At 41.2% G+C, this 25458-nt stretch overlaps 1 protein-coding gene across 1 annotated transcript; it reads right to left on the bottom strand.

Moving 5' to 3' along the window:
• Positions 1-80: 80 nt before the first annotated feature.
• LOC149014444 (Protein kinase superfamily protein) lies at positions 81-24194 on the bottom strand. Its single transcript, XM_089155068.1, has 7 exons — positions 23798-24194; positions 23485-23712; positions 12325-12660; positions 11526-12081; positions 10457-10643; positions 9998-10364; positions 81-958 (listed from the first exon to the last, which is right to left on the bottom strand). Exons 1-7 carry the CDS (start codon positions 24134-24136, stop codon positions 836-838), a joined length of 2136 nt encoding a protein of 711 aa, XP_089011194.1. The 5' UTR covers positions 24137-24194; the 3' UTR covers positions 81-835.
• Positions 24195-25458: the final 1264 nt, after the last annotated feature.

Here is a 25458-nt window from a genome sequence, read left to right as displayed (position 1 = left end):
TATGTTTTCTCATCGGACCCAAATACCCTTTTTATGCTCGTATATATTTCTCTGTACAACATGAGGAGACGCCTATTGCCAACCAATGGTGGCGTTCTTGCCCAAGGAAACTAACCCAACGCTGCAACGCCCAAACGACACCCTTAACAAGGTGGCCACCTTAAGTGGGAGTAAAACTAGTCGAAAAATTATCAGTGATTTCAAATTTTGAAAGTTGAATGATAATTTTGCCCTTAATAAGGTGTACAACAAAACAATGGTAAGTTTTCATATTTAACCTCCACTGTATCTGGGCTTCCCAAAAACCCCTTGATATTGACATTAGCTCTGAACGCTCTCCCATCTTCATTCGAACCCTGGCTCTTATGAAGTTCACTCTAGCACCGAACTGCCATCATCAACCAATGTGACTTTGTTGGGTAGCCCCATCTTCCGCACAATCTTCATAATGATGACAGCACACCTAAAAGTCATTCCTTCCTCCAGAAGTTTTTATTTTGCAAATTTTGGTGCAACATGATGAATTTACAGTAATGTACCGTTGCAATCATAAAGGATGCAACAAATAATGCTGGACAGATCACAGCAGGACCAAGTTAACCTAATTTTGCACTTCACAGCTTTAAGGGGACTGTTGAACTTGGGAGCAGTTGTAGTAAGAAAACTTGGTCTCTCCATACAATTTTCATACAAATTTTGGTGCAACAGGATGAATTGAACGGTTGATTTTACACTTCTATATTGCTATTACAACCATCAGGGATGCAACAAAAAAATTAATGGGTAACTAACGGCAGGAGCTTGTTAACCTGCAAATGTAATTTACAGCTTGATTCTATGAATAGGGGACTCTTGTTGGATTTCGGAGAAGTTGTTGCAGCAATCGTGCTGCAAGACGTTGGGTAATCCCTCCAACAACACGCCCCCCTAGATTACGAGCTTCTGGTTCTTGTATGACCTGCATGTTGTCAAGTAAGTCACATTAATTTGTTGAACATCGAATAGGTGTCAGCTCCAACTTAATAATTGTGTCATAAAAATGAAAATAATCACTGAACAATAAACATCTGACTGGAAAATGAAGTCCTACTAACAAAAAACCCCTACATGGTATGTTTGGCTTGCAAGAAATTTTCTGGCAGTTTGAATTGCATTCACAAGGTTTGAGGCATTTAAAATCTAAAAATGCATCCTGTTTGCATGTACTTTTTTCTTTGTGTGTCATGTGATGGTGACAGAACGTCATGCAGCCAATGCATGTCATCTTCCCCAACACTCCAACAACCAAATGGAAGTCAGCCCATAGGACCATCAGTGGCCCCATAGTTGCCACTAGCAGAAACATCCCTAGATCACCCCCAACAAACTTAAGGCCAAGTTCTGCGGCTGGAGGAGAGTGACCCCCTTCACCAACGAAGATGATCAGTATGTTGTAAGAGGGAGAAGAGAACATCACAATGAATGGCAAATCTTCCATCTTCTTCTTGGTCCACTAAATGGCAGAACCAAGAACCCCCTTGACTCCCAAAGTCAAATGGAAAATCTAGGGGACTGGTGCAGCATTTTGGATCCATGGCTTTGATTGTTGAATCCAAAAGTTGTGCAGGTCTTCATTGAACTAAATAGAGGAGTCGCTCAAAAAACTGCCTAGCTGGATTAGACCTAGGAATTGAGCATAGTTGTAGGGAAGAAAGAGGGGAGCAGAGGAGTGAGGGTGAGAAAGAGACAGGGCACAGAGGAGGTGAACCAAATGGAGGGGGTGCAACTTGACAAAGGAACATGAGCTACTCAGGAGAGCATGCACAAGAGCGCTGGCTGTTGAGAAACACCAGAGGAGCAATAAGCAATCTCTATGACAAGGGCAGTCTACACCTCTTCCATGCTGCCTTCATGCTTTTCTGGCACACACAACAATGTGCTTGAAGATTCAGCTGCCCATCTCAGCTAACTGCTTCTGATGCCAAACTCGGGTCCCAGTTCCCCATTTATGTTCACTTATAGACCAACCCAAATACCAAATAGCTCCACAAGCTGGCAATGGAAAACTCACAATAAACCAAGATTATTAAGGGCTACTTTGGAAGAGGACAAGGTCTATCACATTTTCAGTATGAGAATTGAAAAGAGATAGATATATTGGTAGGACATAGTTGGACTTGACAAGACCCACAAGGATACCTCAGGAAACAAAAGTAAATCAAAGTTTGAACAACCCATGAATGAAGGTTGTCTTCAACCTTCGCTTCAAGAATGAAAGTAGAACCAGCCGTACCATGAAACTCAAATGGGAAATCTCATTCACAAAGCAGGTTCAGTTCAAAGGCTGCTAAAGAATTTCTTCACTAGGCGGCCTCCCAAATCCACTAATGGACACCTAAATCTCAACTTAGACAATTATAAGCCGACCAAGTGGAATATTCAACTTGTATGGAAGAATACGATTCCAAACTCCAATATTCAGCAAACTAGTTGCTGGTGGATTTTAGAAAATTCTTCTTCAATATTCAGCATCCTTCTTCAAGCTTCTTCAAGTCCTTTCGATTCTTTACAGCCTTCAATAAACTCCAGCACACTTTGACAACCACGGCGACTTCTACAAGTACAACATCCCCATCCCTTCCCTCACCTCCCTAACCCATCGCACATCCTAGGCAGCCCCTTGCCCATCTCCCCTAGACCCCGCAAGATCTCCCCTGCCCCTTGCTTCTCCTAAGCAACACCCTAGGTCCCTCCCCACTGCAGCGTCACAGCAGCAGCATTCCCCACCCCCTTAACCCCTGCCCCTGCCCCTGCCCCTACCCTACCCCTATGACCCTTACCAGCCCATCCCCCACCCTCACCTGCTAGCCCCCACCCTCTCTCTCTCTCTCTCTCTCACAGACTCTCTTTCCCTCCCTTCTCTGCCTTGCAGCAGATCTGAAACAGAAAAAGAAAAGGCAGAAAAGAAAAGGAAAAATAAAAAAAAGGAAGAAGGAAAGATTCAAGAATGGTTTTCAAAGATCCATCCCATATTTATATCTTCGTCTTTATTATCCTTTCTCCCATTATTTTTATTACAACAACAAGCCTTGTCCCAACCAAATGGGGTAGCTACATAGATTCTTGCATTCCAATCAGCTCTGTCTAAGGCCATACTAAATATAAGGCCTAAGCTATGCATATCCTTTCTCACAACTTCTCTTAAGGTCATCTTAGGTCTGGCCCTAGCTCTTCTTATTCCTTCAATCTGGATTAAATCACTTCTTTGTACAAGGGCATTTACAATACTCTGTTGAACGTGACCATGCCACCTCAAATGACTTTCTCAAAGTTTATCACTTATCAGAGCTACTCCTAGACCAGCTCTAATATGATCATTCATTATCTTAGCCTTCCTAGTTTTGCCACTCATCCATCTTAGCATCCTCATTTCAGTTATATTAACTTTATCTATCGTCAAATTTCATCTCTAATGGGTCATGGACTCAATCCCCTCTCCCCATTCTCACAGAGGTTTGGGAATCTCTTCCTCCCCTCTCTAGCTCCACTAGAGACCTGACCATTTGGCTCCCCTCCACCTCCAGAACCTTCACCACTTCATCAGCTTGGAACCTCCTCAGAACCCATAGCCCTAAGCCCCCCTGGCCCCCATTGGTTTGGTTCAAAGGCTTTATCCCCCATCACTCCCTTACCCTCTGGAGAGCCCTCAACCATGCCCTTCCCACCCAATCCTTCCTCATTGACCGCCACATCCCCGCTAACCCCAACTGCATCCTCTGTTGGAACGGTCTAGAAAACCTTGAGCACCTTATCTTTTCTGGCCCCTTCTCTAGATCTATCTGGGGAAAAGCCCTTGCTTCCATTTGGCCCCGCTCGAGGCAATCATATGGGTTTTTTCGAGATTGGTCTTGGATTTTGAGAAACTTTTCAGATTCTTCCATTGCGATCGGATTGGTAAGCTAGTGTACAGTGCCTTGATTCATCACCTTTAGTGGGAGCACAGTCTGCAGAGATGAACTTCCAATTCCCACTCTATAGACATGATTTGGAATGCCATCTATTTTGATGTATCTTCTAGACTGTTAGCCTTGCCCCATTCCCCTGTTGACGATACCCCAAGGAACAGGCTTATTGCTGTCTCTTGGGGTCTTAGTTCCTCTTTTCAATCTTATGCTTAAAGGCCTTATTCTCTTGTTTCCTGTTGTTTAATATATTTATTTATTCATCCAAAAAAAGTTTATCTATATGATGCTTCTTAACAATCCAAAACTCTACACCATATATCATAGCTAGTCATACAACGGTGGTCCTATATAATTTTTCTTTGAGCTCCAAATGAATATGTTAATTACACAAGACCCCGAACGCACCTCTCCACTTCATCCATTCTATTTAATTCTTTGGGAAACATCATCCTCTATATCACTTTTTTTATTTATGACGATACAGTTAAGATACCTAAAACTATCACTTTGAAGGATCTCCTTCGCATCAAGTTTCACCACCTCATAATCTGTTGATCCAAACCAAAGTCACAAACTAAATATTCCACTTAGTTTAAAGCCTTTTAATTGCAAAGTTTTTCTTTCATGATTCTAACTTGGTATTAATCCCTACTTATGTCTTATGTATCAACAATATCATCAACAAAATGCATACACCAAGCAACCTCATCTTGAATATCTTTGGTTAATTCATTCATTATAAGTGCAAATAAATACAGGCTTAAAGCTGATCCTTGATGTAGTCCAACTACAACTGGGAATTCACCACCTCGTACTCCCACTAGTCACTGAACCAGCATACATATCATTTACTACGTCAACATATTTATTTGCAACATTTCTTTTCTCTAGTACTTGTCAAATTAACAATCTAGGGACTCTATCATAAGTTTTTTCTATGTCAATAAAGAGCGCATGAAGATCTTCACTATACTCTTTTTACCTTTCCACAAGGCTCCTAGTAAAGTTAATAGCTTTTATTGCAGATTTTTCCAACATAAATCCAAATTGGTTCTTGATTATAGTGGTTACTTGTCTCAAATGAGTTTCAATTACTGTCTCATAATTCCATAGTATGATTCATCAATTTAATGCCTACATAGCCGTTACAACTGTAAAGATTGAAAACCCTAATTTTATATTTCTTCCCAATTAACCCTACCCAAATCCTACCAACCCTCAGGATCTCAATTCTTGTTTCCTAGTCTTTCCCTCCAATTTCCATCTACCCATAGGATCCCATAAGATTTTTGGAACTATCTGCTGGAATATTCTGGGCAAATTCTAAATTCTAGGAAATTTTTCCAAGAAATCCTAACCTTAGAATTGGATTCACATCAAGCAGTATGAGCTATCAATTGTATAACAGGTATGACGGCGAAGAAGGGCCATATAGAGAAAGACCCATCATCATTCACCATCCACCTTGGAAAAGCTCATCAAGTCTTACTACTTTGGGGACATGACTAAAGGAGATACAACAATTAGGATTCTAACTACAAGAGGAAGCCACCACCCACCAAACTATTCAAATTTGCCTCCACCTCCACAATTTCTTCATGAAATACTAATCATCCTAGGACAAACTACAAAGAAAATGGCCACATCAACAGCAACAGCCCAGATGAGCACTTCTATTGCCATGAGAGAGGACACTATACTAGAGACTTTCCTAAAAGGAATTGCTATCCTTCACACCAGCCACCAACACAATATAGATGAAGTCATACGTCCACCTCTAGAAGCAGCCCAAGAAGACTTCTTCGATGAAGAGGAAGACCTAGACAATTACCATGACCTTAATGAAACAGTAGAAGCTAAAGAATTGCTGCCTATGTCTGCCAAAGCGATGGCAGAAGAGACCGATAAAGACAACAAGGCTAAAATAAAAGACCAAGAGTTGACTCAAGCCCTTGATGAGAAGTTCTCCAAAGCTGAAAATGGTGATAGAAAAGCTTGCAATGGCATGGTCATGTCAACAACACCAACTGGAGATGTGATTAAAGACCCTTGCAGCTGATTTTGGACATGTGCATACTGACTTTGTCATGCCCCCATGGTTCTTTGAAGAGAAAGCTCCCACAATTAAAGACTTCATTCCTGGTGGTCCTACATTGCCTGAGTTTTGCCTAGGAATGGTACAAGCAGCTACACACATGTTACTCCCCCCACATCACTACAAAATTCAAGGACAATTTCAAAATGGAGAGTATTGCAGGACCAGCAGCCCATGGCACTACCCAACAGCACCAAAGTATATCTTCGGCACCAGGGGTATTCTGGTGATTTTGGGCAGTCCTACTCGAGCCAGCAAGGTCCATATTGACCAGAAGAAGGCGTAGTTTTGCTGCCCAAAACCCTATGGCACAACTTAGCAACACAAAAGGTCGGCCTAACATAGGGGCAATTCTCAAAAACTGATCACCTGTCCATCTCTTCCCTCCTCTCCGCTCTCTCCCTTATCGAATCTCTCTCGGGGCTCCAAGTTAACCTCGATAAATCTACCCTCTTTCTCTCGGGTGTCTCTGACCATTTGCAAGCCTCCCTCCTGTAGCTCTCGGGGTTCAAGCCCGACTCCTTTCCCATCACCTACCTTGGCCTTCCTCTCATTGTTGGTAGGCTCACTTGTCATCATTGTCTCCCCTTGCTTGATCATATCCGTAAGAAGCTTCAACTTTGGAAAGGCAAGCTCCTCTCCTTTGCCGGTAGAGTGGTGCTCATCTGATCAGTCCTTCAATCCTTCTATCTCTACTGGTGTGGTATCTTTTCTATTCCGAAATCCATTGTCCATGCTATGGAGTCCCTTTTCTTTGCTTTCCTCTACAAAGGGCATGAAGCCTCACGCTTCATCCACCCTGTTGGTTGGTCGACCATCTGTTGTCCTACCTCTGAAGGTGACCTTGGCATTCGCCAGATCTATGATGTTAACATGGCCTGCCTTCTTAAGCTTATCTGAAAATTGCTTCAAAGCAAGACTCCATCTAGGTCAACTGGGTCTACTCTCACCTTCTCCGATCAGATTCCATCTGAACGGTCCCCATGCCCTCCAACCCTTCATGGGTTTGGAACAAAATTCCATTATTGCGTCCCCACACTCTCTCCGCTATCTTAATCTCTGTCTCCAATGGCTCCTCTACATCCTTTTGGCTCGACCTGTGGCATCCGATGGGTATTCCTTTTCCCTTTTTGGCCCTCGCTTTGTTTATGACACCCACATCCCCAAATCCACCCCCATGTCCGCCTTCCCCTCCCCATTCTCACACAAGTTTGGGACTCTCCCCCCCCCCCACCTCTCCAGCCATCCCCGTGACATTACCATTTGGCTTCCTTTGCCTACCAAACCCTTCATGGGTCTAGAAGAAAATTCCATTATTGCGTCCCCACACTCTCTTCGCTATCTCAATCTCTGTCTCCAATGGCTCCTCTACATCCTTTTGGCTCGACCTGTGACATCCGATGGGTATTCCTTTTCCCTTTTTGGCCCTCGCTTTGTTTATGACACCCACATCCCCAAATCCACCCCCATGTCCGCCTTCCCCTCCCCATTCTCACACAGGTTTGGGACTCCCCCCCCCCCCACTCTCTCCAGCCATCCCCGTGACATTACCATTTGGCTTCCTTTGCCTACCAAAACCTTCTCCACCTCTTCAGCTTGGAAGCTCCTCTATGACCACAACCCCAAACCCCCCCCCCCCCGGTTTTGGTTCGAAGGGCACATCCCCCACCATTCCCTTACCCTTTGGAGGGGTTTTAACCTTGCCCTCCCCACCCGATCCTTCCTCATTGGCTGCATCCTTTGTTGGAATGGTTTGGAAGACATTGATCACCTCTTCTTTTCTTGCCCTTTCTCCAGATCTATCTGGGAAACAACCCTATCTTCCATTTGGCCCCATCCGAGGCGTTCTTTTGGCTTCGCTAATGTTTGGTCTTGGATTTTGAGAAATTTTTCTAGTTCTTCCATCTGTAATCGGGTTGGCAAGCTCGTGTTCTGTGCCACTATACACCATCTTTGGTGGGAGCGTAACCTTCGTAGATGGACTTCCAAATCCCGTTCAAAAGACTTGATTTGGAACGCTATCTATTTTTATGTTTCCTCTAGGTTTGTAGCTTCTCCCCCCCCCCCCCAAATGATTGATGACACCCCAAGAAACATGCTTATTGTTGTCTCCTGGGGTCTAAACTCTTCCTTGCGGTCTTCCTCTTAAAGACCGTTTGTTCTTGTTTCTCTTTCGTTAAATTTAATTATTTAGTCATCCAAAAAAAAAAAAAAAAAGTTAGTGTCCTATTTAAAGTAGTTCTTTTAGTTTGAATACTAGCTGGACTAGTCTAATAAAGGCTATAAATACGTAGCATATGCTTGTAGCCAAATCATTTTTTATGAATAAAATTATTGCAAAGGAGTTATAGTAGAGGATTGAAGGTTTGGCCAGCGTTTCTAGCATTCCCCAGCATAGGAAAAGCCTACCATTGCATTGGGTTTGGTATTTCATTTAGCAAGTCTCATCCCTCTTCACATAAAGCAGTAAGTATTCACCCTCTACGCTTTCCCCCTTCCTAATCCCATCACACCCTAGTCTCCTTCCTCTCTCCTGGCCTGTGGCACCTACTCTTCCTCCCCAAACCCTAAATTCTACATCTTTCAATCCCCTACACCAAATGTCACACCCTTTTGGAATCATCATCCCCTCCCCTCTCTTAGCCTCAATCCCAACCCTAGCCCTAACCACCCCCTAAAAACCCTAAAAAAATTAAACCTTAATTTCCTTAAACCCTAGACTTCAGAAACTTGAGTCTAAAACCACAACTTCAAGGTTTTTAGATTTAGGTTTTCACCAACCCTAAGCCTCAACACCAAAACCGAATCCTAGTTACCTCTTTTCAAACCCTAAAACCCATAAACAACCCCCAAAACCCTAGCTGCAGGGTTTTGAGAAACCCTAATTTTGTCTATTGATTCATAAATTGATCCTGGAAGTTAGCTCTCATCATTTAACCTATATCAATCGGCAACAACCTTCAACATTCTGATAATGCCACATACATGCAGGTGGTGTCCGATTATCTTTGATACTTCTTAGTATCTATGTCATGGGATGCATGTGTCATAGAGTGAGCGTCGGGTCCGACAGACATCTGTATCAAGCTAGGCCGATATAGCATGTTTAATTAGCATAGGTCTCACTAATTCATGTAAATGAACACTGAGTTATTGCTCCTTGAATCCTAGTTGTTTTTATATTTGTTCTTGCATTTATTCTTGAATTTTAATGAAAGTGTTTACATTTGTGAAAATACATCATCCAATTTTGTTTGCATATAGTCAGCATGTGCAAACCAAGAACACAACATTGTGTTAGAATTTAATCAAATATAACATTGCCATTATATTTATTGGCCTCAAATTAGGTTGTACATAAAAAATAAGACCCAAACGACCATAAACCCATTGAAACATTTAACCAAAACATGGTGCACCATTGTACAATGTGTCGCTGAAAATTTGGTCAAAATCTTGATATCCTGATGTCTTGACCTGACGAGACAAAATTTTAAGCTTTGACTACAACCAGCAGCTGATATTAAAAATGTAAAAATATCCCAGAGACTATCACCTTTTTCTCCTTCTGAAATTGTAATTGATTCCTCTGAGATAACCACCTCTTCTTGGCTCTGGCCCCTGAGATTGCAATCAGTCCCTTTTAGGGGATTCATACCCAACCCTTGCCCATTTCCTAATACTCATAAACTTCCTATGGTAATTTCCTTCCTCCAAGGGACAAGGAGCTGTAGTAGGTAGGTTAGGATGTATATAAACCGAAACTAACTGATACTTGAATTGTCTATTTTTATCAGTCAGGAAACTCTACAGAGTGAAAGTTGATTAGATAATTTACAATTTATCAAGCATTCTACAAGGTAACCTATAAGCATGTGAAATGGTGAAAATTTTCAAAGCCACATTCAATCCAACGCAGACAATAAATGAAATATAGAAATCCGCACACATTTCTTACCTGTAAAATAGGTTGAAGAAGGGCCGGATCAAAATTCTCTGAAGTTTGTAGAAGTCCCCATACTCTAAAAACTTGATTTCGAAGTCCCAGCATGCTTTCCTGTTCACTTCCACTCATTATAGAAGGTCCAGTTGTGCTGACATTGATGATTAGAGTCCTCACAGAGTCAGGGATGGTGTTGTATGTATCAATCATCATGCCTAGAACAATAGCTTCAGTGACACGGACAGCCTCTTTGATAACTAAAGATCTTAACTCCTCACTACCAGGACCCAATAATAGTTTCAAAACTGGTTGCAGAGCATCTTTAGCAGAAAAATCCCTATCCTTGCGTCCTTGAACAAGTAGGTTTTCAAGCCTATTCCACCTGTCCGAAGCAGAAAGCAATATATTTTGACTAGGTCGAAAATAATACCACTGTTGACTGGGAAAAAATGAAGCAAGAACAAATTGGCTTGCCTGAATCTACCATCTTTGAACAGCAACTCTATTAATGCATCCCTGAGATAGGGATTTGGATCGGTAAGAAGTCTCTTTGCAAAATATGGATATGAAGCAGCCAGAACCTTAAAATTGGGATCAGCATAAAGAGCTAAACCTTCCAATACAGTGAGTGATCTCAATATCAGTGCGTAATATGCAGGGACTGCAAAAAATAAGAATATCTCACTAATGTTAATCTCTACAAGAACTATGAGAGAACCTAGATCCAGTATATTTGTATGATTGTCAGCTGGGATCAGAAAAACCAAAGATTTGACATAAAACCATAGAATGAGAAAATTACATTTACACCCCCCGTGTTCACATACAATCACGTTTATACCCCTATAATTTATTCTATGTTTACACCCCTTATGTTTGGAACCATATAACAATCGTACCCCTATCGTTAGAATAATAAGATTAAGTGATGAGTCAGCATGTATTATATTTTCAAAAGTCTCCGTATTATCCTTCTTTATTTCAAACTGCTAAAAAAATAAAAAACTTAATTTGTCTATTATTTTATAAAATTTATTATAATCATGTCAAAATTTATTATAATCATGTCTTAAAAAAAATTCTAAGCAATTTCTAAAAAGTCTCCTAGAAAAAGTTACAACAACAGCAACAAGGCTTTCCCAACTAAATGGGGTTGGCTACATGGATTCTTGTCCTCCCAGTTCTGTTGAGGCCATACTAGATACAAGGCATAAGCTATGCACATCCTTTCTCACCACTTCTCTTAGGGTTATCTTAAGTCTGCCCCTAGCTCTCCTAGTTCCCAAAAAAGTTAGATTCACACAAAAAATTGACTAACTTTTAGGTATATTATATTATTTTTTAATTTCACATTAAGATTTAGGGTAAAAACAAACGGTGTAAAGCACACGGACGTTTGTAAGAGAATAAACTCCAAGAGACGTAACATAATTGTTTGCAAACTCAGAAGGTGTAAATGTAATTTTCAATCAACGACAAAGTGAGAAATATTCAGTATTGGTCCAGGTTGCAAGTTTTACTGTAGCCATGTAAACAGACTCACCGTTGAATGGATATTGATATAAAACTGCACCCAAGCCATCCACAATTGTTTTGAAGTTGAGTTCACTGACGGTTGAATTAAGTGCATCATCAAAGAAGTTTCTAAGTGCCGGGACAATTGGAGAAACATCCACATCTGGAGACAAGAAATCCAAAGCATAATAATCACGGGCCATAGCTTCATAGTCCCGATTAACCATGTGAACAACATGACCAATAATAGCAAACCTAGCTTCTTCTGGGGTCTCACTCATCATCCCAAAATCCAGAAAAGCAAGCTTCCCCTCCGGTGTCGCCAGGAGATTACCTGGATGAGGGTCTGCATGAAAATAACCATACTCAAGAAGCTGCCTAAGGCTGCATTGTATTCCGGCATTTACCAAATCTAGGACCTTCAACCCCTGTTTCTCAATTGCTTCTTGCTCATTTAGCTTGACACCATTGACCCACTCCATTGTCAATACTTTTCCACTGGTATAATCCCAATAGATTTCTGGGACAAGAACATCTTCCTTGTCAGCATATAACTTCTTAAATCTCCGTGCATTTTGCCCCTCCTGCATAGACCTGTCACAGTTATGTTGAATACAAGTCGAAGTCCTTGTATATACTAAACCCATTATTTTTTTGCTGAATTCTATATCATCATGGTATGAAGTATAATAGAATTAAAGCCTGAGATAGAAAAGAAATAAAGGAAGGGTGAAGAAGAATATTTTATACCAAAAGCATTCAAATATGAAATGAAGAAAAAGTTGAACTATGAACCACAAAAGGGAAGACTTCGTACAAAAACATACCTGGACATAGTTAAGTTCTTGATATACCCTACGAGCAAATTCATCAATAAGAGCAACAACGTCACTGGAGACTATGTCAACATATTTATTTATAAGAAAACCCACACCTCTGATCAGGTAAAAATCCAGTCCTATGGCTTCTTCAATACAAGGCCGTTGTACCTTCACAGCAACAACCTGTCCAGAACACCGCAGTTGAGCTTTATAAACTTGGCCCAGGCTGGCTGCCGCAATAGGAGATGGAGATATAGATGAGTAAATAGAGTCAAGTGGCAATCCCAACTCTTTCTCAATGCATGAAAAAGCTTCTGCACTCGGGAAGGTTGGCAAAGCATCCTGCTCAACAAAAGGCAAATATTATAATGGGAAGTGGTCAAGAACAATTCAATAATCTAAAACTTTCAGCAAAGAATCTACAATGATGACCAAGGATAAAATAGCAAAACTTCAACCAAAACCAGCAGAAAGAAATATTTCACAAAATTTTAAGTTATAAAATAAACACCAAGACCTTGTGGGAAACAATAAAAGGATCTAAGAGAGAAATGATCAAACACGATGCGGAAAAAAATGAACAAAATGGATACAACTGATACAAAATCACATGGCACATCATCCAATGTGGACAAATAGAAATACACAAGGATGAAAACACAGAAGAGGGTTGCTTAGCTACCTTTACCCACAGGCTTCTTGAGCACCCCTTCTACTGGGGTTCTCACTAAAAACTATTACCCAGGTCACCTAGTCCAACATCGTCTCGTTTAATGGCCAAACCCCTGCCATAACTTCAATGTTTGGAGAACCCTTAAGCTTTACCTGTGCACCCAAACCCTTCTCCTTCACCTGCACGTCCATGACTCTCCCTCTCTACTTTGCTGGAATGATAGGAAGTCACAAGCCACAGGCTGTAGGCTGAGGAAGATGCCAAGGGCTGCAGGAAGGGGGAGACACAAAGCGCTGTGGTAGGGGGCTGCCAGAGGAGTGTTGTTGGAAGGGGGAGGAAGGTCCAAGGACAATTTGGGGATTTTGAATTATCAGAGAAGACAAAAAGGTGGAAGTTCGCTAGTGTGGAGAATTAGAAAGGAGGGAAAATGGGGTAGGAGTTCTGAGTAAACATAGAATGAGTACAGGAAGGTGATAGAAACTTCACTAAATGAAAGCCAAAGTTGTCAAAGCAGAAATATGGGGGGAAAGTAGTGTTATGCTTTTTTTCCTTTTTAAGTAGAGAAGTGCGCGCATTGTTTAGTAAATCATAGCCTTGGCGTCCTTAGTGATGCCTAGGGCCATAGCAGTATAATTTATTTGCCTGTTAGTTTTAATATCTATTTTTTATTTTTTTATTTCTAAATTTTCTATTAATTAGCTTTTCATTGGTAAACTTATGTGAAGTTTGTACAGTGAAAAACATCTGAACAATCTTATACTTCTCAGACCTAGTTCACAAGTCAATTTGATTCAATTGACTAAATAAATCAAAGTTCGAGAACAACTCAAAAATGGGAAATCAAGCAAGTGAACCCAAAGTGAATCCCATAGAAACATGGAGTTGCAGCGGTGATACTAGCCTTGTATTCCAGCGCCACGCACCTTATTTTCTCCCAAAGATTCTTACTCCGCCTACTTTGGCTCCAGAAATGTAAGTACAATAGCGTATCTGTTGTACTTTCCTATGCTACAGCCTGCTAGTGCTCCAAGCAGGCTTCTTCTTCTTCTTTGCCTCTGCTATCATTATTTTCACCCCAGCCCCAATTTCTACAGTTCTACTCATCAGTAGTAGAGCAAGACTTATAAGTGTGTCTAGATCATCCTGAGGACACCACTTTCCTCCTTAGGTTGTCTGGTCATAATAGCACTGAAGCAACAACTTGAGAGAGAGATCCTTAAACTCGGGGCCAAGAAGGCGAGTTACTTTGCCCAACTAGACATCCTAAGCAAACCCTAGGTCACCATTTGCCTTAGCTCTTTCCCCATCCATGTTATTTTGTGCATGACCACTCGTGGTGTTAAGTCTTATCATAACATGGATCCTGATCTGGACTTAGTGACGGTACTCAGGAAGACATAGGCTGAGTTGCTGGCTAGTTGAAGCCCAAGAAAAACACTCAACAACCTCAAGGTCTAGGTGATGTGAACCAAACTCTAGGATTTAACTTGTAGAGATGTTGCCCTAGATTTTAGGTTCATTCTAGATCCTATTCAATAGAATCAACAGTCAATTAGGGTTTAGAATACCCTTTATGGGTAAATTTTATCACTTAGGGTTTTGAAATTTTTAATTCGAGAGGAATTAGGGATTCTAGGGTTTTGGGAATTCATGGGATATGGAGTTCCTTCGTGATATGGGTTGTGAAGAAAATATTTCCTAGGGGTAAGGTTAGGTGGAGTATTTTATAATTAGATAGATATATTTTTATGGATCTCAAAGATACGAAACCCATCCTGTGGAAGATATGAACAAATTCCTTGAGATGGAAGCTTGGGTCTATAGATGTCAGAATGGGTATAAACTTGGAGGGAATGCAGGTAATAGTATAAGGACATGATTCCCCAAGTTTGAGGGGTTTGGATGGCTAAATTGAAATATGTGAAGGTTCTTGTTTTTAGGGTCTTGGAGAAGTACGAAAATTCATGAAGATAATTATATCTTGAAATTGGACAGTCAGAATGGGGTCAAATTGGGATCTGAGGTCACTAGGGCTGGGAAATGCGGTTCCTAAGGTTCAGGACTGATCTAACTGTTAGATTGGTGTAGATTTGACCTAGAAATTTGGGTCTTTAGAAAAGTCCAAAAATTCAATAAAATAAAAAAGAAGGGTGCAATGGGGGGCGGAAGAAGAGGGAAGGCTAGGGATGAGATTGGGGATGATGTTCACTTACTTGGAGATTGGCTAAGGGCTGCTGCACTTGTAAAAGAATGCTGAAATTTGAAGAAGATGAACTCTTAATTCCACTGTGGCCCTCTCAAGGAAGCCATGACTTTAATTCCTTCAAACTCCGAAATTTTATTTAATTCAACTTATGATTATAGAGTAAGGAGGCTTTATTTATAGCCTTAAATAAAAAAACATAAAAGGACCCAAAAGTGGAAAACCAATTGGAACTCTAACTAGCTAACCAATGCTAACTCGAATTACTAATTGACTAAGATTTTAACTCGTACAAGGAACCTCCATAACTTACTATGACTCCAATCCAAATTTTAAGAGTAGATATGAAGTCCTAATAAAAAAAGGAGAATCAAAGTGGACTCAAATTAAGTCCCAACATAACTAGGAATCTCACCTAGACTAGGACTACCAAATAACAAAAAACAATAGATCTAGGATCCAAATAAAAAACAAGACTCATTGGGACCAAAATATAAGACACCAAGATTTTGCCAAAATTACCAAATGCCCCAAGTTCAAATTAGGGGTCCTAGGGCCTCCTGAGAATCAACCCTAGGTCCTATGGAACTCTTGGAATAATTCACATCACCAAGTCATTGAGCAAAACCCTCTAGGTCCTTTCTAATAGGATTGCCATTATGGAGACAACTCACCCACACCCTAGGCAACTTCCCCCCACCACACACCCCCACACACACACACACAAAAAAAAAAGAGCACCCTTGCCCGATCCTGACCTTGAAGATCCCCATTCTATGGGTGGTGATAGTAGGGAAACCTTTCTTTGGAAATGGCTCAAGCAAAGGTGGGGGCAAAGATCATGACCCCTGTGGACACCAGGCCCTTCGGAATCATCTCCTATATAGAGACTGTGATGACTTTGAGCCCCATGATAGAGGATTTGATGCCCAAAGACTTGCTAATTGATGTGAACACAGATTGACCCCCCTTGGCCAAACAATAAAGTGGGCCCCAAAGCCCACCCAAACAAGTTGGCCGAACCCTAGCCCAAGGTATTTTGGGCATTTTTTGCCCTTTCTCTCCTTGCTAAAATCCAAATTCCAGAATTTTAGAAGAGCCCCTATCCATTTTAAATTCTTATTTGATTGTGTTTGTGTAGGTTTCCATTATTTAGGTTGTGGATAAGATAAGATTCTTTTACAAGAAATGTTCCTATCTTTTAGGAATTTGTTTTTATTAATTGTTGAGTTAGTGGCATGGAAAAATTTCCATCAAAATTGGTGAAATTTCAACAGAAATATCCTGAAATTTTGAAAAGGAAACGAAATGCACAATATTTCCCTAAAGTGAAATGTTTCGGCCAAAATGTATCGAAATTTTGGTACCGATTAGTTTCAGCCGAAAAATTACTTTCACATGTTATAAAATCACTGGTTTCAAGCAGAAACTCCAGAATTTTGAATTTTCACCTGTTTCGGTCGTTTTGCCCCTCTATATTTTGACCAGTTTTGAATTTTTTTTGGTTTTTCTTGCTTTCATCCCTCATTTCATCCCTCATTTCATCTGATTTGTAAAACTCCATTTCATTCAAACACTAGATTTGGTCCTCCATTGGTGGGTTTTCTCCAACCTTGCAAGGTGAGTAACCAACTTTCTCATTTTTTTATTTTTGTTTTGTTTGTGCTTTAAATCTACTTAGAGTGCTTCCAAATTTAAGTATATTTATTCTAGAGTGTTGATCTATCAATTAGTGGGGTGATTAATTTTAGGCACTTCCTAACATTTTCTATTTTTTAATTTTAGACATCATATTGCTGTGATTCAACTTGAATCAAATTTTTTTTTGTTAATTATCTATTTATATTATTTGACAGATATTAAAATCATTTTAAAAAAATATTTAAATATTAAAAAAATTATTAATTTATGTTTTATATCTAAAAATAGGAGAGTATTAGTGGAAGCATGTACGTAAATTTTGGAGCACGTTGTGGAGCTATTTAAAACACTTAGGGTGTATATATTTTTTTAAATGACTTAAATATTAAGAAATACTAATTAATTTTTGTTTTATATTTAAAAATATGAGATTATTCTTAGAAGCATGTATGTAATTTTAGGAGCATATTATCAAGCTTTTTAAGACACTTAATGTGTATTTCTTATAACAGTACTCTCTTTCAAAGATGTCACACCTAGCTTGGCAACACAAGAGGCCACTGACAACTGATGGGAAGAAGAGTGAATGTAATTACTGCAAGAAACAAATAGGAGAAGGTGGGGCCACTATACCAAAGGTTCATATAGCTAGGGGAGATAAAAATGTCACAGGATGCACCAAGGTGCCCTCAAAGGTGAAGAAAGCAATGGCACAGTACTTGGCTAGTGGAAAACAAAAGAGGAAAGAGAAGAGAACATAAAGGGAAGAGTTCAAGGATGCTTGTCTAGATAACCTCCCAGATCTAGGAGAGCAAGACTTTGATCTAGAGGAGCCACAAGAGTATGGATGTGAGCCTGACAGAGTCTGCACATATGAGGAGGGCGATGATGATGAGTAGGGTGAGGATTGATGAGATAAGGAGGCAGCAGAGGGCTATAGATCATGGGTCCTTTAGAGAGCCAGCAGGTATGGGAGGCACAGGCAGGTCCCAAGTCTGATGTAAACCCAGATTTTAGGGTTAATACAAGATCTTCTAATTCAAGTTGCAGCAGAAAATAGGGAGTCTCAGAGGATTTGGCTAGGGTTTAAAGGGTCCTAGAAGGCTGCTGTACTCTAGGAAAAGGGTCTGAAAATAACAAGGTTTGAAACCCTAGCTCAAGAATTGAATTTGGAGGGAAACTTAGGGTTCGGCTAGGATGGAGGAGAGGGCTGTGGATGCAGGTTCAGAGGTGGTATGGTGCTGCAATTGTGTTTCCAGGAGTCCAGAACAGGTCTGAGAAGATGGGGATAGGAAGCAGCAAGAAATTTCTGGAATTTTTGGAAATTTTGAATTTTCTGCAACTCTTCCAAGGAAGAAGATGAAGTGTAGGTCTCCTTAACTCCAGAACTAGGGCCGTAATGGGTAAACTGAAGTTAGAAGTCAATCCTACAGGCTAGGGCGACTCTATTGAGGGTGGAATGGGGCTGAATTGATGAAAGAATAGGTGAATCCTATTAGGGTTAGGATTGAGGACGTGGGGAAGAAAGAAGAAGGTTCCTAGGGCTTAGAAAGGGGCTTGAGTAGGAGGATTTAATAGGGGAAGGAGCAGCAAGGGTCTGCGACGGGGTTAGGGTAGTACTCTAAGTCAAACAAAGGGGAATCAGGGCAGGGAAGCTACGGTTGCAGGGGGCAAGGATTCTAGGGTTTCAGATCAAAGGAAAGGGAAGGGGGAGGCTGCGGACAGAAGGGGGGGGGGACGATCTGATTTTCTTGTGGAAGTGATGGAACTGTACTTGAAGGTTATTGCTTGCTGGAATTTCTGAAAGCTTGTTTGAAGAAGAAAAAGAAAGTTGACTGTAGGAGATCCTCCTACCCAGCTGCAAGTCACCCTCCCAGGGATCCCATGACTTCCCAAGTCAAATTTTCTCAAACTCTATTCATTCATTCATTAATCCAATCTGAAAATTACAATGCAAAAGAGGCTATTTATAGCCTAAGCAAAAGACCCAGACTCAAAAAAGGAAACTTGGTTGCCAAGCATCCAAGCTACTAGACTAGTGCCTAAAATTAGGACTCCTTATTAGGAAATAGTTCTTTCCTAATTTATGACTCAATGATTCTTAAAAACGAAACAAGACAAACTTACTAAGGCTCCAAATTAAATTTAAAAACAGAATTAAAAAATTCAGAAATAATTCTGACCTAACCCTACTCAAATTAAGGAGTGAAAATGACCCATTTGCCCCTTATGTCAGTTTCAGCCCCCTTTGTTTGGCCCCTGTTTCAGATGAGCTTGGACCCCTTCTAGGCTCTCTTGGGGCTGCTTGGGGGCTGGATACATCAAAGTCCCTACAAGGAGTCAGAGTGTGAGGGGGAGATTCCTATCCCACGGGCCCCAACAGGACTGAGCTTCAGCAGCACATGCTACAGATCTGGATCTTGAGATTCTTCGTAATAATCCGGCCCTATTTAGGAAGCTAGAGAAAAAGCAAAGGAAGTTGAAGCACTTGTGGGGGAGTGTGATGGAGAAAGTGGGGATGGCTTTCTCTAAATGGGCTATGTACCATAGTATTCCAGCACATAAACCCAAGGGCCCTACAACAGGGATATGATTGAGGAGATAGTCAGGGCTGGGAGTGGTGTACAAGGGCCCATCCCACAAGAGATATATAATATGTATTTGCCTAGGCATAAACAGGACTTGAATGAGCCAAGGCTGGGAGTGGTGTACAAGGGCCCATCCCACATGAGATATATAATGTGTATTTGCCTAGGCATAGATAGGACTTCAATGAGTACACTGATGGATTAAAGTCTATGTGGGCTCATTATGGAGTGATTGTGATGGCTAATGGTTGGACTAGTCCCACTAAATAGTCCATCATCAATTTCATGTTGAACTGTGATGGGAGGACAGTGTTCCTCAAGTCGGTAAATGCATCCAGTGAGAAGAAGGATGCAAAATACATCTAAAAATTGTTGAAGCAAGTGGTAAAAGAGGTTGGAGTGGAGAATGTGGTCCAAATTGTGATTGATAATGGCTCCAGCTACAAGAAAGTTCGGTTGAAGATGATAGAGAACCCCAGGTATCAAAACATGCTTCCACGTCTGGTACTAATTTTATTTTTAAATACATATTACGTATGTACGTTATAACTTTATGGTGATGACTTGATGGTTCAGTGAATCATTACTAATTTGAACATTCTTATCTAGACAGATATAAGTTCTTTTGGATTCCATGTGCTGCTCATTGCATTGACCTAATGCTAAAGGACATAGGTCACGGCAAGATTGTGAAGAAGACCGTGAAGCAAGCCCAACAAGTTAGCACCTTCATCTATAACCACACTTATGCACTAAAGATGATGAGGGACAGGTTTCAGGGTGACTTAGTGAGGCCAGGCATAATCACATTTGCTACCAATTGGATTGCATTGCGAGCTTTGAAAATAAGAAGACTAGCCTTAGGAGCATGTTTGCATCAAAGCAATGGTTTAACTAGGGGTGGGGGATTCTTCATCTATAGGAGGAAGGAGAGCACAATTGAAAATACTTAATGAGTCAATGAGACCTTCTAGAATAATATGAGGATAGTGGTGAAGATGTTTAAGTCTGGGAGGATGGTAGATCAGCAAAGAAGACCTACTCTACCATACATGAGGGCTGCAGTAAATAAAATGAAGTAGCAAGTTGCTTAGGTCTACCCGCAAGGCAAAAAGAAAATCCTTGACATCATCCAAAATAGATGGGAAAAGCAGTTGAAACATCCACTACATAAGGCTGGTGAGTTGCTAAAATTAGTAATCAATTTAATTTTCATTATATTATCACACTATTCCCTCTTATTTTTGCTTTTTGTTACACAACATAATATATAAATCCCAAGTACCATTACAAAGACATGCTTGGGATGAGGCAAGATTTGATAGATGCCGTCCAAACAAACTGTAGTGGAGAAGATGGAACCGGATCCATCTAAACAAGCAATCATCCTTATGGACATGAGATTATGATTTTATATTCACAATTCATAGTTTTATACTAAGTTATTAAGTATTAACCCAATAATTGATTTTTACTTTATATATTAGATGTAGGCATTTAGGGATGCCACTAGGAGTTTTGGTCATTCTGTGGCCATATTAGGACGAGAATCCACCCCTGGGGTAAGTTAATTCATTCTATATTTAATTAGTTATGTTCTATCTTTCAGTTAGTTACTTAAGTATTGAAATGACTTAAAGTCTATGTTTGTTGCAGCTGAATGGTGATTGCAATTTCGTCGTGACTCACCCCACTTGAGTATGATTGCATGCAAAGTACTCTCCCATACATGTTCTGCCACTGGTTGTAAGTGAAATTAGAGCACCTTCGACGTCGTCCACTCAAAGAGGCGCAATCAATTGGGTGTGAAGCGTGTATAGGACCTCGTTTACATACACTATAATATAAAAATAAGGGAGGATCATATTAGACAAGGGATGGACAAAGAGAGTAACATGATTGAATTAGCTAACATCTTCGAGGTAGATGATGATGACAACCCAGTGGTTGACTGGATCATGGACAGTGGAGAGCCGTTATTAGATGAGGGAGGTTGTCCCAATAGATATATCACAGATTAAATGGGAGCTGATGTGGCTGACTTCTTGGACAATGGGGGGGCACATACAGGGGCCCAGCTGTCCCTTCGTGCCCCCCCATAGTGCTTCCACTTGTCTAGTCTAACACCAAGGATTATGCAACTCAGGCATCCCCCAAGGACGACAACAATGACGATGATGATGATTTTGGACCTCATGATCAGGATTCAGCTGATCATAAGGAGAGGCCGCCACCACCACCACCAGTACTTGAGACTCAGGGATGGGGAGGACTACCATCGAGATACATGGGTGAGAGTCAGTTCACCCATGTGACACAAGATTCGAACCACGGTGGAGCTGCATCTCAAGGCCGCAATGTTTTGATGAATATAGCACGAAGGACGGAGGACACGCCATCATATGGGAAGGGGAAAAAGCACGAATATAGCACAGAGGACATGTAATCATATGGGTCTTACTGTCCAGCTGATATAAAGAGCTTTGTGGGCTCTATGAGATCGATGAGCATAAATGATTCCAGAGGCTCCACCTCTAGAGGATCTGGATGTCTAGAAATGTAGAATACCCTATAAGCTCTAGAGCAATGTTTCTCTTCGCTAGAATTCCTAGGCAACCCTTAGTTTTAGGGAAATTCCACAACTACCCCTAACCCTAAACTGGGTTTACATCACTTAGTTTTAGGGGAAATTCTCAGAAGCCCCAACCCTAAAATTGGGTTTACCTCACTAACATAGATGCGCCGTCCCATGATGGTATAATTGACGCCGAAGTCCTACTTGATTGGATAAGGTATATGAAAAGGGTCTTTAACTTCAATGATATGTCAGAAGAGGTCTACTTCAAGTTCTGCTAAGATGAAGCTAACTGGGGCAACACAAGACTTCTGAACTGATTTCATATCTCAGGCATATGATCTAGGGCAAGAACCCGTGTCCTAGTTGAAATGCAAGAAAGGCTCAAAGGAAAGTTCTACATATCACCTATAGGCTACAACTCTTGAATGAAATAAATGCCTTAATGCAGTGAAGGCTATCAATCACTAAGTACATGGCCAAGTTCAATGAGTTGAAAATAAGGAGCTATGCTCGTGAAGATTGAGAGTAGAATTTGTCTAGGTTCCTAACTAGACTCCACACGAGATCTAGTTACACATAGCACCCCACCTGGTGCATGATGTTCCCCAAGCCTTTAGGATAGCCTTGGAGGTTGAGAAGACCTTGAAACCCTCCTTCCAAAGGAGGAACACCTCAACAGGGATGCTAGCTTTAGGAGACCTCAACCTCCCACAAGCAGCCCAAAACCACAAAGTAGCTTGCCCAAGCAAGTTGACCGTAAGGACAAGGGAGTCTAGGGAGCCGGTCCAGTGAGGTGTTTTAAATGTCAACTGTCAAGGTGCTGGACACGTTGCTAGAGGTGCCCCAACCCAAACCTTTACATGGGATCTGAGGATGATCAGAATGGTGAATATGAGGTGTCCACAAAAAGGATATCTATGATGAGGAGGTTGATGGAGAAGTTAATACTTTAGACTAGGAATTCTGAGGTATATGGACCCAAAAACCCCACCTGACGATAAGCCTGAGGTTATCGATATTTCTCATCTGGGTGTTTGTGCGTTGCATGGTAATTGCAACCCAAGAGCAGAGATGATAACTAGTGGCGGACTAATATTTTATTTCCTATACTTGCCATTAGGGAAAGAACTATTATGTTGCCATTGACAGCGGGAGCTGTATGAATGTGGTGGCACACCATGCTTTGTCCCGCATGGAGCTTAAACTGATGCCCCCCAAAGCCTCACAGGGTTGCTTGGGTTGACCAGTCCACCATTCCTGTTAGGCTGAGATATTTAGTCCCTTTAGATTTTGCAGAATATAAGGATAGAGTTTGGTGTGACGTCCTGGCTATGGATGTTGCCCATATCATCTTAGGGAGACCTTGGATCTATGATCTATATGTCATTCATTAATGGGCTATTCGACAATTGCACCAGCTCAAGACAGGAACGGCGAGAGATAACTACTAGACATAAGCAACTATATTATTGAAGAGACACACCTGTAACTCGGAAAGTTCCTCGAGGTACTCGGGTGGGCAAATATCGGGCCTCGTCGACAAGCCTTGGCCGATTTTGACAAAAGTTGGACCCAGTCTCGTAAAAATCCTCCTCAGTTCAGCGGCTCGTACACGCTTATTCTGATTAAGGTTACCGCTTCTTTCATCCAGCAATAATTTAAGAGCGAACGAACCCAAACCTAAGAAGATCTCCAAGGTCCGCCGCAAAACCTACTAAAGAAGATAATAAATGCTAATAATAGAGGGAGACTAATCTAAATAGTTGGCTAGCTACCAAAAACCTGAGAGACGATACCTTGATTGGTCGAGAGCTGTATTTGAGGGCAAGAAGTTCAGGACTATATATGGAGGCATTGGCTGCACGAGCCATAGCCCTAGCCTCAGCTTGCATATCATTCGTACGGTCCCTCCCGGAAAGGGCAGAACGAGAGCCAACATCCACGACCTGTATGGCATAATTGCCGTTTCTATCTCTTCCTGCGGGCAGGGGTGCCGCCTCCACCAGTGCTGCGCGTGGCAGGACTTTGGTTCTGGCTCTCCACGTACATAAACCTCTTGGCACTGAAATCATCAACACCGACGGCGACGGCGACGGCGGGTAACCGACGGTGTATGATAACGTAAGAGCAACCATCACCACAGGAAGAACACCAGACGAGAGCAGAAGGCGTGGGTCGCATGACAAAATGGCCGAAGGCCCAAAACAGGTTTTGTAACTCGATACTACCCATCGTAGAGACGTGGGGCGTGACGAGCGTCCAAAAACGGATTTTTATTTGCAGCTGCGGTACTGATTGTGCCACACACACAATCAAAACGTGGGGTGTATTTGTAAATAAATTTTTAACTATTATTTTTACATTCAATATTTAATTTTTTATAAATTTACAAAATAAGTCATTGGATTTACCGATCCTAAACCCCTGTTTCTCACGGGGAGGGGAGAAGATGCCGGAGCGTGGTGCTTTTTCTTCGTTTTCTTCTTCTTCCGTGGTGGTGGCACAAGTGTAGGCACTTCCGCAAGTGGTGCTGACAAAGGTTGTGGTGGAGGAACTTCAGGTGAAATTGTTGGTGCCGATGCCGACACTACAAGAGGCAATGTGGGAACAGGAGATGGGGGAGACCTCACCGGCACTGGAGATGGTGATGACAAACCGGTGTTGCAACTGTAGCTGGACACAGGTGCTGGTGCAGGCACTTCAACATTATGAAACTGATATGCCAGGAATTTTGAAATTTGAAATCATTAAGCCCACTTGTTGACAAGAATGCCAAGCTTGCATCATTACTTAAATATGACACCTGCAAGTCTAGATTTTATGACCTGTATCTCACATGCACAATTTGCTATCAATCAATAATCCCTGAAAAAAGCTTCGAACGATGAAAAGTTCCAGAATAACATGACTCTTCTTCGATCCCCATCACAGGTTTATAATTACTTGAAAAGCCTTGTCAGTCATCCACCTTCGGATCAATCGCCAATATGTCAGATCAATCTTCCTTTTCTTCATCCATCACTACCCGGCCGAGGAATATGGTTTTTTTTTTTTTTGGGTAAAAGAGGAATAGGGGTTTTACAAGCGGTCTATCTAATGACTTATTTTGTAAATTTATAAAAAATTAAATCTTAAATGTAAAAATTAAATATATAAATATATATATATATATATATATATATATATATATATATATATATATATATATTTACAAATACACCGCCACCTTTTGATTCCAACCATTAGATCATTTTTTATTGTGTGGCACATCATCAGTACCATTGGCAGCAACAAGTAGCCAGCAAGGTTGTTGCAGATAAAAATCCCCCAAAATCTCTCCAGTCAGCCTGCCCTCTGATGGAAAACTCATTTTTTGTGGACTCCGCTTTCATAGACCTGCAGTACCGCGAGTGGTCCTTCACATTTTATAGGTAAATTTAAGGAGGAAATTCTGAGC

Source organism: Hakea prostrata, chromosome 5, assembly GCF_041222555.1.
Source record: "Hakea prostrata isolate BN-2017 chromosome 5, UWA_Hpros_2, whole genome shotgun sequence".
In the NCBI taxonomy this organism is placed as follows: domain Eukaryota; kingdom Viridiplantae; phylum Streptophyta; class Magnoliopsida; order Proteales; family Proteaceae; genus Hakea; species Hakea prostrata.
Note: the sequence above shows the minus strand (reverse complement) of the source record. Positions and strands in the feature narration are given on the sequence as shown.

Coding starts and splice junctions, on each gene's coding strand:
- LOC149014444 (XM_089155068.1), bottom strand. CDS start 24,136: ATGGTTGCTCTTACGTTATCATACACCGTCGGTTACCCGCCGTCGCCG. Junction 12,082..12,324: donor AAGAACTTAACTATGTCCAG/GTATGTTTTTGT, acceptor AGGTCTATGCAG/GAGGGGCAAAATGCACGGAG. Junction 959..9,997: donor TTCTTCAACCTATTTTACAG/GTAAGAAATGTG, acceptor GACAACATGCAG/GTCATACAAGAACCAGAAGC.